The 16,641-nt window shown below is 35.4% G+C and overlaps 2 protein-coding genes across 3 annotated transcripts in view; one reads left to right on the top strand and one right to left on the bottom strand.

Moving 5' to 3' along the window:
- The window catches only part of LOC132130034 (rho GTPase-activating protein 26-like), a 78,851-nt gene extending 77,815 nt beyond the window's left edge, over positions 1 to 1,036 (top strand). For both annotated transcript variants that reach the window (XM_059541620.1, XM_059541621.1), the window contains exon 24: positions 178 to 1,036. In XM_059541620.1, coding sequence (XP_059397603.1) covers positions 178 to 266 — 89 coding nt within the window. In that variant the 3' untranslated portion in view covers positions 267 to 1,036. The remainder of the gene's footprint in view (positions 1 to 177) is intronic.
- A 3,738-nt stretch (positions 1,037 to 4,774) lies between these two features.
- Positions 4,775 to 16,641, bottom strand: part of LOC132130862 (glucocorticoid receptor-like) — a 31,455-nt gene continuing 19,588 nt past the window's right edge. The window contains exons 5-9 of the mRNA XM_059542701.1: positions 16,058 to 16,336; positions 11,331 to 11,475; positions 9,928 to 10,058; positions 8,198 to 8,355; positions 4,775 to 5,917 (exon numbers count right to left, since the gene is read on the bottom strand). Of these exons, the coding sequence (XP_059398684.1) occupies positions 5,765 to 5,917; positions 8,198 to 8,355; positions 9,928 to 10,058; positions 11,331 to 11,475; positions 16,058 to 16,336 (866 nt within the window). The 3' untranslated portion in view covers positions 4,775 to 5,764. The remainder of the gene's footprint in view (positions 5,918 to 8,197; positions 8,356 to 9,927; positions 10,059 to 11,330; positions 11,476 to 16,057; positions 16,337 to 16,641) is intronic.

Genomic DNA, 16,641 nt, shown 5'->3' with positions numbered 1-16,641 from the left:
GGCTTCAAATGCTTCAAAAGATCAGTTGTTGGACCTCTTTGGTAGATAGATTTTGGGGGTTATTGTGTGATTCTGCTTATCCTTATTCCTTTCCCCCTGTGAAAATAAAGGACAAATCAGAGATAAAGTTGTCAGTGGCATCCAAAAAGATCTTCCGTTCTCATCTTTGTCTCGTAGTTCATTCCTCGAGAGAACCAGGCTGGCTGGAGGGCACTTTGGACGGGAAGACGGGGTTAATTCCGGAGAACTATGTGGAGTTTGTCTAGCTGGAAGTCAATGAGAGCGGGGACACACAGAGTCTGCTTTTGAAACAACTGAACGTCTGAAGAAAAGCCGAGTTAGTATGTCTGTGTGATAGTATGGGTTTTTGGCAATCCCCTAGCACGTCACTGTTCCACGCATCCCACAATGCATTGCCACTGTTTAAGACAAACTTCAACAAAAGGTAAAAAAATAAAAACCTAGGGACCAAGTTGATGCGGCTAACTTGGCCACAATCAAGAAATTGTGTATTTAGGGGCTCATAATGAATTATGGATTTATTTTTATTACTAATAAATAATGCTTTTATATGTGAGCACTTCCCGGTTCACCATGATGTAAAACGTGTGCTGTTTCTATGCAGTCTGGGGCTTTTTGAATGTATTTTGTGTCCTTCAGATGACTTAATTATGAAAAGAAAACTCTTGCACTCTTTTGTATATCAGGAAGCATTTGAAAAAAAAAAATATTCCACATTTTTTTCTCCTTTCTTAGCATGTAAGTGGAAAAGTGTAAATTATTTCTTAACGTGAATTAACATCGTATGTATACCTCTATTATTTAAGCATCACCTCTGATGAGATTTGTGTTTGTTTGGAGTGTATTAACATTGTAAATAAGTGACAAGGTATAATTTTTTTGGTAATGTAAATTATATATATTTTTATTGTAGCACACTAACTTGATCTTTAATCGTTTTTTTTTTTATTATTATTATATTAAATTTTCTGAGCCTTAATATTCTTTATGATGTCAAATAAATAAATAAATAGTTCAGTTGTTTGAGATTTTTTTTTCTTTTTCTATTAAATAAAAATGTTAATAAATTCTTCATTTAAATGCAATGACATCAAAAAACAAAACACAAAAAATAAGTCTATTTGGACTTGTGTTTGGTACAGATGAACTATTCCATAACTCGCTCTTTTTTATTTTAAAAATGGGATTTTTAATGGGATTCTGAACAGTATAGGGCTGCGTTTCCAAAACCAATGAAGCTACGATCAAAAGCTTACGATGCATTTGGGAAACGCAGCCCAGAGCAGTAATAGAGCTAAGAAGAACCTAAATCTGTGTCCAAAGTAGATTCGTGTCAACGTTCACATACAATGGGAAGAAATGGCAAATCAGCACAATGATTTCACAGTACAACAAAGACACTACCTCCCTCTGAGCAGATTCTGTCCAACATTTAATCAAATATGTGTAAAGATCGACATTGACTACAGGAGAGGTGTAATACAGAAGTCATACAAAACTATTTTTTTTTTCAAACAAACAGACATTTTATATCCTTTGCATTGGATTATTTTACATATAACTGAAATGCAAACAAAACAAAACCAAAAAGACTTTAATGAAAGCCATATACCAGTGAAATATGATTTGCCCTTAATCTTTAAAGATAATATCTGCACAAATTTTTTGTACAAAATATACTATGTCAGGCCAGTATTAGGGTAGTGCAAACTCTCAGGCTTGGGTACGTTACTTACACACACAGCTTTATTTATAGGTTTACTAGTTCATTTTACAGCATTATACATGAGACCAAAGCCTAAATCTTTATAAAAGAAATAGAAAAGGATAAAATAAAGTCAAAAGAGCCTAGAGCTGGGTAGTAAGTGCTACTGTAAAATGTAACTGCTTTAAATATTTGTAAATCTGCATTGCTTTGGTCACTCTGTTGCACTATACAAAATATACTTGCATCCCCGACTTATCATTTTAAGCTGTCATTCTTTAAAACAGTGATTACTCATATATTCCCTATAGATTTATAGAATGTACATTTACATACAACAGGACACTTTTCTCAAAAGTGCATCTGTAATACAGTTCTTGACAAAAAAAGATAGCAATTCAACTATGTATTCAAAGTTTGTTGTAAAATTATGTATATATCAAAGAGAATCTGGGTTACTATATTAGTTTTAGTCTCATTTAAAAATGATCAATGATTAAACGAAAGACATTTTTCTAGACATTTCAGTATGCTTCTGGATTTATACAACCTATGTTTTATGGCTCACACACTCCCTTAGCAAGGCCTTCTGTGAAACAAATAGAAAATGCAACATCTCACAAACCAGGCGAGGAGTTAAATTAACCTTTAACCCTCCGATCGCCATGGGTGTTTTAATACTGCACATGGCCAGACTGGCAAAATGAACATCTGAATCTTGTCAAATGACCAAATATAGTTGTATCTTTAAAATAATGTTGTTAGGTCAATGTTTGGATGTTCAGATGACAAAATAAGAAGTTCCAGAAATGTGCAGGATACTCAAGTGCAACAAAACTACTAGAAGGAATATCATAGAATTGAAAATTCTGCCAATATTTACTCACCTGTGTGTCATTCCCAACCCATATGCCTTTTTTTTTTTATCTCGTGGAACACAAAAGATGGCATTGTGAAGAATCTTCCACACAGCACTTTGGACCAATTTTTGGACCAACATGTTGGAAAGCAAATAATGAAACAATTTTCATTTTCAGATGAATTATTCCTTTTACACTGGTAATCAAGCATATCTGGTGCAAAACCCCTGAAGCGTAGACACGAATGTCAGTTGACACACAACGGCGAGCAAACACATGCAACAAATGTTCCTTTTGTTCAGATGTTACCACAAAAAGAGTACATCTGTGACTTGGCACCACAGGGACACATCAAAGACTAAGACAAGAAAAGTGGGTCAAAACGTGTGGGCCTCATATGAGTTCCCAGATTTAGAATATGCAGAGAGCATTCCAAAAAAACATTGAAATGAAAAACGGTTTTCAAGGATGGCAGAAGAAGCCTGAGATGTTGGCAGATGTGCAACTTCAGACAAACACCAACATTGACTGGATGACATGAACACACAGCAGTCGACAGCAGGGGAATTCTGGGATATGCTCCTCTGAATATGACTATGAGTGGATGGAAATCTGACAAATTAACCCCAAATTAACTCATTCAACCGTCTCGTGACTTCCCATCACCTCTCTCTCTTTTATATCCAAATGCTTGCAAGTAAAAATGGTTATTTTTATGTGAACCTGAGCAAATAATCAATATATATATATATATATATATATATATATATATATATATATATATATATATATATATATATATATATATATACACTCTTTAACAATAGTTTTCATATATATATATATATTAGGGGTGTAACGGTTCACAAAATTGACGGTTCGGTACGATACGATACACTGGTGTCACGGTTCGGTTCGGTACGTTTTAGATACAGCAAAAAGAAAAAATTGGCAGATAAATTTCCTTGATTTTAAAAAAATGTTTTATTTATTAAAACTTACAAAGTATGTTTTTTTTTTTTTTTTACATTGAACAATGATGGAGCTATTCTTTACCCATCTTCTATGGTGTTTTCTTAGCAGCATACTGTATAAAACAAAAACAGCTCCTTATAAAAAAAAAATGAAAATGTTATATTATTGTAGCAGTTATGAACAAATACAAAGATGTAACTTTTTATATGGAACTCTATAACTCTTTATATTGAGTGTGTTTTTACTCAATTGGTTCTCTATAGGGCTTATGTCTTTTGGAACAAAGCAGGAATTACGGTCTGTCTGAAATGGGCTAGTGAAGGAATATTGTAACGGGGCTCAATTACATTAAGCATGTTCTTAAAACCTACGTTTTCCACTACAGAGTAAGGCGCTCGCTCACTCAGTACGCGCTGAAGGCTCGTTGCAAAATGGCCAATGCGTTTAACAGACCAGAAATAGAAGATCCTCCAATAACCAACAGGTCTGGTGTTTGGGTGCACTTTGGATTCCCTGTAAGCTATAATGGTGATGATAGAATGAATGGTAAATAGTAAGGTCTCATATCCGCGGCTATAACGTAAATGTAGCCTTACAATCGCCGTGGTGATGTCTTTTGCCCTGTTTGAATCCATTGGAAATGTCTGTCTAAATGCTGCGGGGATAGTTTGTTGCGTGTATTTTTCGCCTTTTTTTCGTCTTTTCCCAGATACTGACACTCTAAGGTGATGTCGGCGTAAATGAGTTGACATGTTTCAAGTATTCCCGCTGGTGTTTTTTTTTTTTTTGTATTCCCGCTGGTGTAACCTAGATGTGACATATCGTTGTTGTTTTTATCCACCACTCTCTTGCCATCACCATTATAGCTTACAGGGAATCCAAAGTGCACCCAAACACCAGACCTGTTGGTTATTGGAGGATCTTCTATTTCTGGTCTGTTAAACGCATTGGCCATTTTCCAACGAGCCTTCAGCGCGTACTGAGTGAGCGAGCACCTGACTGAGTAGCCTAACATAAACATATAAGTTGGTGTTTTTTTCTTCTTCGGGGGTGTCAGGGGCATTGCCTGTTACGTTGTTTGGGTTATTGGGCTACCTTGTTGAACGCATATCATTATATTTCACAATGTTTTTTTCTTTTCCAAATATAATTAATTAGTCCAACGAACGGTTCAATACGAATACGCGTATCGTTACACCCCTAATATATATATATATATATATATATAAAATCCTGGTCTTTTTCCCCCAAAGTGCTAAACAATGATTTATAAATGTGTGTTTTGAGTCACATTTTGACATTAAATTAATTGATCATAAAATGTCTAAATGAACCAGACTGATCTGGTTCTCAACAGCTCACTAATGGGGAAATTTTCAGTGAAAAATGACTTTGATTTCAGTTTGCTCATCACACCGTGCTATCGTATGAATCCATAAGACTTGGAACACAGAGAATGAGTCACAGATGAGCCACTTTGACAAGATTTTTGTGTTCCACGGGTTTGGAACAGCATGAGGGTAAATAAACAGTGCAAGAGGAAAACGAATAGAAGATTTTTTGGGGTGACCTATCCATCCCTACAAATTACATTTCAGCGGAACCTATTCAAAAAAACAGAGAAACAACTCAGTATTTCCTGTCAGTCATGGAACCGATTAAGATTTGAATCAAATTATGGTTGTGGTTTTCCATGTTGCTCCAGGCTTGGAGATTCGATGAGACTTAAAAATATATAGTCTTCTGTTTCAAGGGCTGCTTTAAAATTTGGAGCTGCCTCCTCCAGAGAACCACCGCGGCAGGTTTAGACACGTGCAGACGCGGACGTGATGAAAGTGAATCATCCACAGAAACTCATTGCGTTAGCCTGAGAAATGTTTGAAATTGATTCGCAAAGCGCAAAAAAGGCACATTTCCCTTTTTTGATATACCTTTGTAAACATTTCAGCAGTGTACATGCAAAATAAAAAAAAGAGAAAATATCACTAAAAGTCACATTCTGTCTGCTCCAAGTACACGACTTTGTCCGTTTTCCTGCTCCATGAGCGTTTCTGAAGAGCACACTTTACCTCTTTCCTCTGAGAATCAAGCTAAAGCGACTGTATTCCTCAACTGATTCAGGACGTTTGGGGGAACACGGGCAGGCTGGACTAGCGCTGGTAAGAAAAGAGTGGCGTTAAGGCATTGTTATGATCTAAGGCGGTCATTTCTGATGGAACAGAAGTGGCTTGACACTCCCGTCTTTAAATTTTGGTAGCTGATGGCTGATGATCTCCGCCAACATCTCGGGAAACTCCACACTCAGAGATTTATTCACAAACGTGTAGAAACAGAAGCTGAGGAGCCCCTCCACCATCTGTGGACAAAAGGAGCATTTCAATAGGGCTTTTACAAACTGCATGATGCCTTCGATGCAATCTAATGCGTGTACATTCACAAAAGTGATCAAACGATATAACATCATAGCTGATATATCTGCAAATATTTGCAAATATTTGAATTATTGACATTGGTGATTACTTTTTTGGGGGCTGCCGGTAAGTAACTTTAAATAAAAAGCGGGAGAACCCAGCACACATCCTCCATCTTCATTAGTTTACTCTCTTTGTTTAACAGTTCTGCCTGATAAAAAGTCACTATACTTATTAGGTTTTTTATGTACAGATGGCATTCAAAAATGCATTTATGTCTTATAAGCATGTCTTAGAATTTTTTTTAACAAACAAATGTAACTTTGTCATTTATAAATGTATGTCAATTTGGTTGTTTATATCTTTATCATATATAAATAGTCTTTATACTGGTCATCAAAGATACTGTCACCAACGTAAATACAAAAATTACATTTGTAAGAAGCAGACACATCTAAGCCTAAGACCATCTTTAAAAAAAAAAAGGTTTCAGTTTTCTCTTTAAGGTCAACTATGGCAGAGCAACTGTTTTAGAGAATCTGATGTACATTTATGGTTTTGGCAAGCTACCTCTGTAAGAATGTAAAAAATATGATATAAATTCTTTTGGTAGATTATTTGCAAATCGTAGTCCATTACTTATTACAAATTACTTAATGGAAAATGTGGTTAGTAACAATCTGTTGGATTACACATATGTGACCCTGGACCTTCTTAAGTGTTAGTTTTTCAAAATTGAGATGTTTACGTCATCTGAAAGCTGAATAAATAAGCTTTCCACTGATGTATGGTTTATTAGGATCGGACAATATTTGGCCGTGATACAACTATTTGAAAATCTGGAATCTGAGGGTGCAAAAAATTCTAAATACTGAGAAAATGAACTTTAAATTTGTCCAAATGAACTCTTAGCTATGCATATTATTTATCAAAAATAAAGTTTTGATATATTTACGGTAGGAAATTTACAAAATATCTTCATGGAACATGATCTTTCCTCAATATTCTAATGATTTTTGGCATAAAAGAAAAATTGATAATTCTGACTCATACAATGTATTTTTGCCTATTGCTACAAATATAGCCCAGAGACTAAAGACTGGCTTTGAGCTCCAGGGTCACATATTAGGTCGAATACTTTTAGATTACTCTCGACCTAAGTGAATATCTTCAATTCTTTGTTATCGACAAAGAAGTGCATTAAACATTGCATTACACCGAGGTTTCCCGAACTGAGGTTTGTAAGGAAATGAAAAACAAATCATTTATTAAATCATCAAATGTAAAAAAATAGAACTGAATGTTGGACTTGTTTTTTTGTGTGTGTGTGTAATAATAGTCACTTACAGACTTGTAGTTGGTGTATTCAGTTGCATAAAAACTTTCCAAGTACCGTATTTTTCGGACTATAAGTCGCACCTGAGTATAAGTCGCATCAGTCCAAAAATACGTCACGACGAGGAAAAAAACATATATAAGTTGCACTGGACTATAAGTCGCATTTATCTAGAACCAAAAACCAAGAGAAAACATTTTTCTATTGGTTCATGTCTCTTAGTTCATTTCTCTCGGTTCATGTCAAATTAATTTTGATAAATAAGTCGCACCTGACTGTAAGTCGCAGGACCAGCCAAACTATGAAAAAAAGTGTGACTTATAGTCCGGAAAATACGGTATATATAAACTAGGATTTTTAGAAAGGAAATTTTAAGAGAAAATAGAAGAATTAAGGCTTTATGAAAAATGTTATGTCATTGTGTACACCATAAAAAAGTAAATGTGATCTGATAACGAATACTTTAATACAATCTAATTATAAATACTTAAATTTTTTAGGGGGGGGGGTCTGGTTACATAATCCAGATGAGATGTAATGAGTTGTTGCGCAGCTCTGTTTGTTCCGCCAATGAAGATGCACTTGAATTTATTCCTTGACGCTGGAGCTCCAGCCCCAATCCAACACATCTGAACCAGCGAGTGAAGATCTTCAGGAACGCTGGAGAGCCACAGTCAGATGTGTTAGATCAGGGAAGGCAGGTAGATCTCCAGGAACAGGACCGGGCTCTCTGCCTTAACACGATGAACGTGATATATTCTGACCAAACATTTACATACTTGCATGAAGTACGTATATGGCCTGTTACTTTCTCTTGCAGATGCAATAAAACCATCTGCCAGTAATGTGTCTTGTTTGTGTTTGCTGATGGTAAGAGATGCCAGTTTACCTCCTGCATTGAGTCCAATAGCTTGGTGAGCTGGTAGAACCTCTGCCAGTTCTGGCTGGAGTTCTCCTCGCGTTTAACAATGGCTTTGCCCAGCTCCTTGATGTACGACATGCGGATTTCATCAAACACAGCTTGGCTTTTCAGGCCGTCCTTTGGTACTGTGGAAACAGATGGGGTCAGGATGAGACGTTTACTTTACATTATTGCCGTTTAATCAAGAAAATATTCCAAGGAGAAACAAATTCTGTCTCTCATTAAAGAGTCGGAATGAAACCAATGCCACATGCAAATCCTAAAAGGGCTTTCACACAGGAGTAAGCTCTGACAGAGCATTCACTGATCACCTGATGTCAGAAATGTTCTGATTAGAAGTTACTGCCTCTTCAAACTTCATGAATGTCGTGACATCTAAATAACGGTAGCTTCAACATCTGGACACGTTTCTATTTGGTTTTGTACTCGCTGACGTGCTTTCTTGTCTTAAATGTTTTTTGCGAAAGCACACAGAGGTCAATTAAGTCATTTGCTGTCATTAACAAGACTGAGCAAATGGATATATTTTGCGTTTGCAAGCGTTGGCATAGAAACAAATACATGACCAGGTCCAAAAGTGAGAGTAGATGCACAAAAACAAGACAAAACACGTCTTTCATTTCATTTAAGGGAAACAAACTTTCTTAAGAAGTTTCCTACGTTCACCAATACTGCATTCATTTAATTAAAAATAGAATAATGTTGTGAATTATTAATGCAATTTAAAAGACATGTTCTCAAATTATTTTATTTTAAAATCCAATTTAAAGCTGAATTTGCAGCAGTTATTCCAGTCTTCAGTGTCACACGATTGTTCAAAAATCATTCTAATATGCTCATTATCAGCTATTATAGTTATTTAATTATTAATAACAGCTCTTATTATTATCAACGTTAGAAAGAGTTTTTTTGAATCTTAAATTGATGAACAGAAAGTTCAGTGAACAGCAATTATTTGTTATAAATATCAATTCATTGTAATATTATAAATGTCTTTAAAGTCACTTATGATCAATTTTACTGCACCCCTGGCTCAACAAAACTACTCATTTCCTTTTTTTTTTTTTTTTACTTATATCAAACTTTTGAATAATAGTGTATCGTTTGAACAATTGTGTATCTTGCTTTCCACAAAAATATGAAGCGGAGAAACATTTTCAACATGTAAGAAATGTTTCTCGAGCACTACATCATTATATTCCTTGAAGGATCATGTGACACCGAAGACTGGAGTAATGATGCTGAAATCACAGGAATAAAAGACATGGGTCATTTATAGCATAGTTCTGTGGCTCCGAAAAGTATTTGGACACTGGTCCCATATTAAAACGAAGGAAGTGTCCCTTAAGTTCACAGCACAACCACAGGTGATGAACATGTTCACAAAGTGTCCAAATACATTATTTATTCACACATTATTTTAAAGTCAATTCTCATTATTAACTATAACCTTTGACTCAATTTGAGTTTATCAGTACTCATTATTAACAGTAAGGTAGTTGGTAAGTTTAGGTGTGGTGTAGGAACAAGGGGTCATGTAGAATAAGGCATTACTATGTGCTTTTTAAGTACTAATAAAAAGTCAGTATGCTAGTTATATGCTACCATAGTAATAGTAGTAATAAACCCATTATTTTTATTTTTGTGCCGTCTTGAGGAATACTTGCACACTTCTGAACTGCGAGGAGTGCTGGTACCTGTGCTGAGGAGGAGGAGCACTTTCATGCAGAGATACTCATCATAGGACACCTGCAGCCTGACCAGCTCACTGGTGATCTTCAGCATCTGGCTACACTGGTCATTCATGTAGGGTAGTTTCATCCTCTCCCTTTAACACACACACACACACACACACGAATATTCACATTCTGCAAAAATTTCACTGAAGACATCATGGTTCATCAAAGAAACTAAATTATTGTTGACATGAGCTAAGTGCAACGCAACAAATAACATCTACTTAATTAATTAAATCACAGCCTTTTGCAAATGTTTAAAGGCACTTTGCCATTTCATGTTTTCGGTTTGTTTGACAGATGCTTTTTCTAAAGCCATGGTACAAAACACAATGTCAAATGTCAGATTGAACTTTATTTCATGACGATGGAGGATATATTGACAGAACAGAGTGTGTAATGTGTCACGAGCAAACTGTAGTCTGTAAGCATTATGTATGCATATGACTGAAAACTGATCGAGTATATCCATTTCCTAGTTCTGCTTTAAATGTACCAACACCCACAAGCGGTCTTTTCTCACATAACACTGCATGCAGTGCATAATAGCAAATGACATGGAACATCACCTGCAATTTATAGGATGCAGAGAAGCTGCCAGTTTTCCATCAAATATGATAAAAATGCATATTGTCCATTGTTTGGTATTCTTAAGATATTAACATTTGTAGTAGACTTATAATATGTATGCATCATTTAATTGATTGTGCAATATACGTACACAAGTACAATATATTTCTTTAAATATTATACCATTTTAAAAGTTGTTGGAGCTTAGATGCTATTTTAGTAATGCAAATTGTGAATTCACTTGCGTTAAATATTATATAAAAATATAATGACTATAATATAAATACTGAATATATTTAAATACATCAAACGAAATATAATAATATATCATTATTAATTTTCATTTAGGATTCAATGTTATATATAATATATATAATATTACATTTAAAACATTCACTCATATTAAAGGTCTGGGGATTTTCCAGCTTAAATCAAAATTATTCTTTTTTTATTTAATTTTTTTTATATATACCGATACTTCTGATAGTCAATGGGGACAGATATTTGACATGAGATGTGTAGTCAAAAGCTTTAAGGAATTAAATCTGCAGCTCATTCAAATGAGCATTTTATAATGTTAACACACACCATGTTTATTAACATTAACATAATGTCAAATAAAAGACGATATCACGCTATTCAACCAATTTCCATTCTTTCAAAAGGAGACTTTGGGCTTTGAATGAACGCCATATGAATGAAATTTGACTATGACTAAACACGATCTTTAAAACCACTTAATATGTCACTGAAAGCCAAAAGATTCCAGTTGTGGGTAGTTAAGGTGAGCTCACTCATTGATGACGAGGTCTGGAGCGAAACACAGCATGCCTCCGTTACACTGCTGGTAGGATCTCCAGCCCAAGCCGAAGGACATGAGGAAGAGCCAGGAGCACTGCAGGAGCGTCATCTGGTCATCCAGGTGCAGGTTTCTGAAGCCTTAATGTGACAGAGACCATAACACTTAAAACACACAATCTCAAGAGTCCCACAAAAGCACCATAGTTCATTAAATGAAGACAGATCTCTGTTGAACCAAAGAGCTGCAAAGAATCCTTGAAGAACCATCCTTCTGGGCCGTGCCTTAAAATGTAAAATGGTTTTAATTATACTTTTTGTTTTTGAGATTTAGTATTATAATATTATATGATTGCTGTAGCTTCAGAACCCTCTGGTGCAACTTTATAATGATATCTCTCGGTTTAGATTTTTGAAATGATTTTGATGTCACTAAACCAACCATCAAAACCAACCTTTGGACTCATGTATGTATTGATTTATTGATTTATTTTTTAATTTTTTTGTTATAGTTGAATAACCATAATCATCTTTCCTGGCATCAAAACCTTGCAGAGACACAGGACCAGAACAAATTTGTGTAAATCGTTCATGAAACCACAGTTACGTAAAATGTCAGATTCAATTAAATGAATTAGTCATTAGGACCAGATCTATTCGTTACATAAGGAAACAGAGAGCAAACACTTTAACGTTTAACTTTCACATGCTCGTCGTGTTTTCAAATCTCTGAACGCAATGACTTGTGTTGTCAGAATGCTGGCTACAGTATAATGTTGTCCTTTAAAGAGGATGTACAGCTCACAGGAATGAGTTTGCTCAAGCGTGTGGTGCTTACGTAATCCTCTTCCACAAGTATTTGGCCCAGTAGGCCTATGACACACAACCAGAGCAGAGCAGAGGAAAAAAACCTTGCAACAATTAGAAAATCCTGTGCTTGTTTTCTCACGCCATTGCCTGGTGAGGTCCAGAGTGTGCGTTTTAAGCTAGTAGCCCTTAGATTTGAACAAGACAAAACACATGATGGTTTGGAAAACTATCCCACGCTGAGCTACAGATCTGTGAAGTCACGAGCAGGTGAGCAAAGCACCTCATTTCCTTTTCTCTGACAATGAATTCTGTTCAAATCTATGGAGTAGGGGTGGGCGATATGACCAAAATCGTATTTCATGGTATGAGAAATTTTATTTCACGATAATGCTATATCTCGATATAGATATTTTTATTCAAATAAATAACATCAAAATAATCAAAGACCAAAGAAGCAAACACAACAGAACAAAAAATAAAAATTAGACTTCAGTCTGTCAGCTATAGTAGGTTTATTTAACGTAGTAAGAAATGCTACAAAAATTGAATAATCAAGTGTATAACTAAAAAACTGCATCGTGTTAATTGTAAGAATCAAATATGAATTCAAAAGTAATTCAGTCATACACAGTGTGTGATTTTCTCTATCTATTGTTGTTTGATTAACGTCAATGACACAGACAGCAGCAGGTAAATTAGGCTGCTGTCCCTTTAAGACTGACTGCAAGGATCCAATTTGCTGAAACACATCCGTTTTTCTCCCAACTGTTAACGTTTATTTAACACATAACTAGGGTTGCAAAAAGGTGGAATTTTTCCTGTAAAATTCGGAAAATTTCCAGGATTTTTGGGAATATTCCTGGGATATTTCTTCCCAAAATTTACTGGAAATTGTCCACCCCTTTGCAACCCTACATATAACTGGCTGTGTTTACATGAATACTTCACATGATGGGCATTTTGCGTTTTTGACCATTCAAGTACAATAAGACACAAAGGAGATTCACAACCACATACTGTCTGTGCAAGCCATAAACGGTATAAAAACATGGACGTAGTATCCATGACATCCCCCAAAGGTTTTCTGAAGAGCATTTTTGATGCCAAAACACCTTTTGGCTTCAAACTACTTTTTTTTCGGCAGCAAATTGGGCATTTTAACATGGGAGGTCTATGGGAATGACTCCCCTTAATAATGCATTATTAAATGTTGAAATTAACATGTCATGAGCTAAGGTTAATAAATGCTGTAGAAGTGTTGTTCATTCATGTTTATTTCCCAGTATACAAATATATCTGGATAGCACAGTAGTACTTAAGAGTTATATATACCTAAGAGAGGCAAAGGGACATGCATAAATGAGAAAATACAAAGATGAATAAATACTGTAATAAATGTACTGTTCATTGTTTGTTCATGTTAGTTGATACATTAACTAATGGGACCTTACTGTAAAGTGTTCCCAAAATCTCTAACAACAGACAGTTTATACCGTGGTAACGATACATTCAGTCATACCACCCAGTCCTACTATGGAGGGATTTTTTCAATCCTCTGGCCAGAGATGATGTCAGATTGCCCTCAGATGCTCATTAGATCATAACCGATCTCTTCTGGTAACACTTTCTATGAAGCACATATTTATAATACATTATAAAAAGGTATTCTTAAGTTATCATAATGAATGCATAATGCATTATTTAAAAAGAATGTATAATATGTTGTATCATCTCATGAATATTCATAAGAACAGTTTTAATATATTATAATATTTACTTATTTGTGGTTATAGCTTTTAAGAGTATGATGATTTATAACACAATGAACACATTGCATCAACTTTTAAAATGGATTATATTTCTCATAGTTATAATGTATTATAAGTCTAATATCTTGCCATTTTTCTGATGCTACTTAAAGCCGTTAAAGACCACTTATAAGTAATAATAATAATAATAAATTCTCTCAAACAGCCATAAAATCAGATATCAGAACAGAATGTGTAATATGACATGTTTGCTTTGAACTAATTTTATTAGAAAAATATAAGTTTGATTATTTTGATGGTACCCTTTATACAGCTGATGATAAGTCACTCTGCAACTACATATCAACTAGCAGTCATTGGAGTATTAGTATGTCTGCTACTGTAAATATATGCTAAAACTTTATTTTGATGGTCAACCAACAGATAAACTGACTATAAATGTCTTTGCAAGTAAATTAGATTATTCTACCATACTTGATTCTGCCATTTTTGATCATACTGATACTCTAATGAGAGATAGTTGGGATGTAGTGGCAAAGTTGATAATAATCGATTGATTAAGGGGACCATCAAAATAAAATGTAACCATATAAAACATTTCATTTTTTTTCAGTTGGAGTATTAATCTCACATCAATTAATTACCATTATAGCTCCACAGGAAACACTCTAATAACACTCAACATCTAACCACTCACAAACTGTAATAAGATACTGTGCAGATCATAAATAAACAATGTCAAGATATGATACAGTCCATTATACTGTAAATGAAGTAGATTTAATATGGTGTTATAAATAATCATACTCTTAAACTTATAACCACAAATACGTAAGTATTATGATCTATCATAATTGTTGTTATGATTATTCATGAGTTGATATATTATACTTGTTTTATAATGCATTATGCATTCATTATAATGCATTAAGAAGACCCTTATAATGTTTGAAAAATATGGGCTTCATAGAAAGCGTTACCCAACTTTTCAGTCTCTCTCTGCTGACGAACTAGTGACTGGCACATTTGATCCTATAAGAACACATTTAAGAAACCTGCACATCTCCACAAGGACATTCTGCTAACATGAAGTACCTTCTGAAGTGGAAGAAAAAGGGAATACAAAATAAAATAAAAAAATAAACAAAACAAAAACACAAAAATCTAAAACATAAAACAAAACAACAACAAAAAACATAACAAAAATCAAAACACCGTTATTTATATAGCGTTTTATAGACCCCTTAATCGCCTACGTCACTGTGACATCACCGCTCTAGCTGGAGGCACAAGGCAGAGCTCATAGCAGGTGCGCTAAAAGTTTGAGGTTTTGACTTTAAAATGTCTTCTTGTTCTGTTTTTGGCTGCCAGAATAGAAGGAACAGCACTTTAATTTCAAAACTAAAGTTTTACCTGATCCCTGCAGACATTCCTTCACAGAAATCAAGAAGACAATTGTGGTTGAATGCAATACGGCGTACAGACTGGATGGAGATGATCATAAATAATACTCGTGTTGGCAGTGCACACTTCATATCAGGTAAAATAATCTATGCATATGAACTGGCATGTTGGTTTTATCTAGTAAATCAGCAAGTTTCTGTTTTATAGGTGAAACGTTGCCAACCTTCAGCGCACTAGCTAGTTTAAATGTTAAACAAACATACAGCGATAGATGTGTGTGCCATCCTTTAAATGGTCTCTTAAAATAATACACATGGCTAATCATAGCCCAGCGATAGTTAATTCATATATCATAATTCATAATTCATATGGTTGGGTAGCCTGCTTCCATCCGAGAGAGTTAATTTACAAAAATAGCTGTCACGGTCCCGCAGAGTCAGGGACTGTACATATTCGGAAAGATCCAAACCTTCTTCTGCATCCATGTTTAATAAATCCCTCCTAAAACGTGCTAGCTTACGCTTGTCAACATTGCGTCCGCGCCTCTTTTTGCCTCCAGCTAAGCCCCGCCCACCCGGAGACGTTGCAATGTTTACAAACTTTTAAGGGGTCTATACCATAAAGATGGTTTCAAAGCAGCTTTACAGGGATGAATTGGAAAATAATGATTAAACCAAACAACACAAATGGTTGAGTAATGATTAACTGTAACTGTATATCAGTGAATACTGAGGACTCACCAGGAAGGGCTTTGGCCCACTTGACTGCGGAGATGACCTGACGGCCTCCCAGACGGTTAAGTGTGGTCATGATGCGGGTGGAGGTGTCTGGGATGGTGCTGTCGTAACCTGCGTAAATGATCTCAGGCTCAATGGCTTTGAGCAGGGACAGCATGGTGGGTACCAGCTGGGGCATGGCTTTGGGCACCAGTGAACACATGCGCTCTTCAGGCAGAGCTGGGGCCTGCTCGCTTGAGGACGAATGACCCCGTAATCGCATCAATTTCTTGTTTTTACGAGCTAAAACAAAGGAGAGAAATGTGATTACTTAGAATTCGATGAATAGTAATTTCATCTGAATGTTGAAATCAAGGAAAAACAGTGCATAGCTACCGTATTTTCCGGACTATAAGTCACACTTTTTTTCATAGTTTGGCTGGTCCTGCGACTTAGTCATGTGCGACTTATCAAAATTAGTTTGACATGAACCAAGAGAAAAAATTACCGTCTCCAGCTGCGAGAGGGCGCTCTATGCTGCTCAGTGCTCCTGTAGCCTACACTGAAAACATTAGAGCGCCCTCTCGCGGCTGTAGACAGTAATGTTT

Source organism: Carassius carassius, chromosome 47 (genome assembly GCF_963082965.1).
Source record: "Carassius carassius chromosome 47, fCarCar2.1, whole genome shotgun sequence".
Taxonomy (NCBI): Eukaryota; Metazoa; Chordata; class Actinopteri; order Cypriniformes; family Cyprinidae; genus Carassius; species Carassius carassius.
The sequence above is the reverse complement of the archived record's forward strand: the minus strand, read 5'-3'. Positions and strand labels throughout refer to the sequence as shown.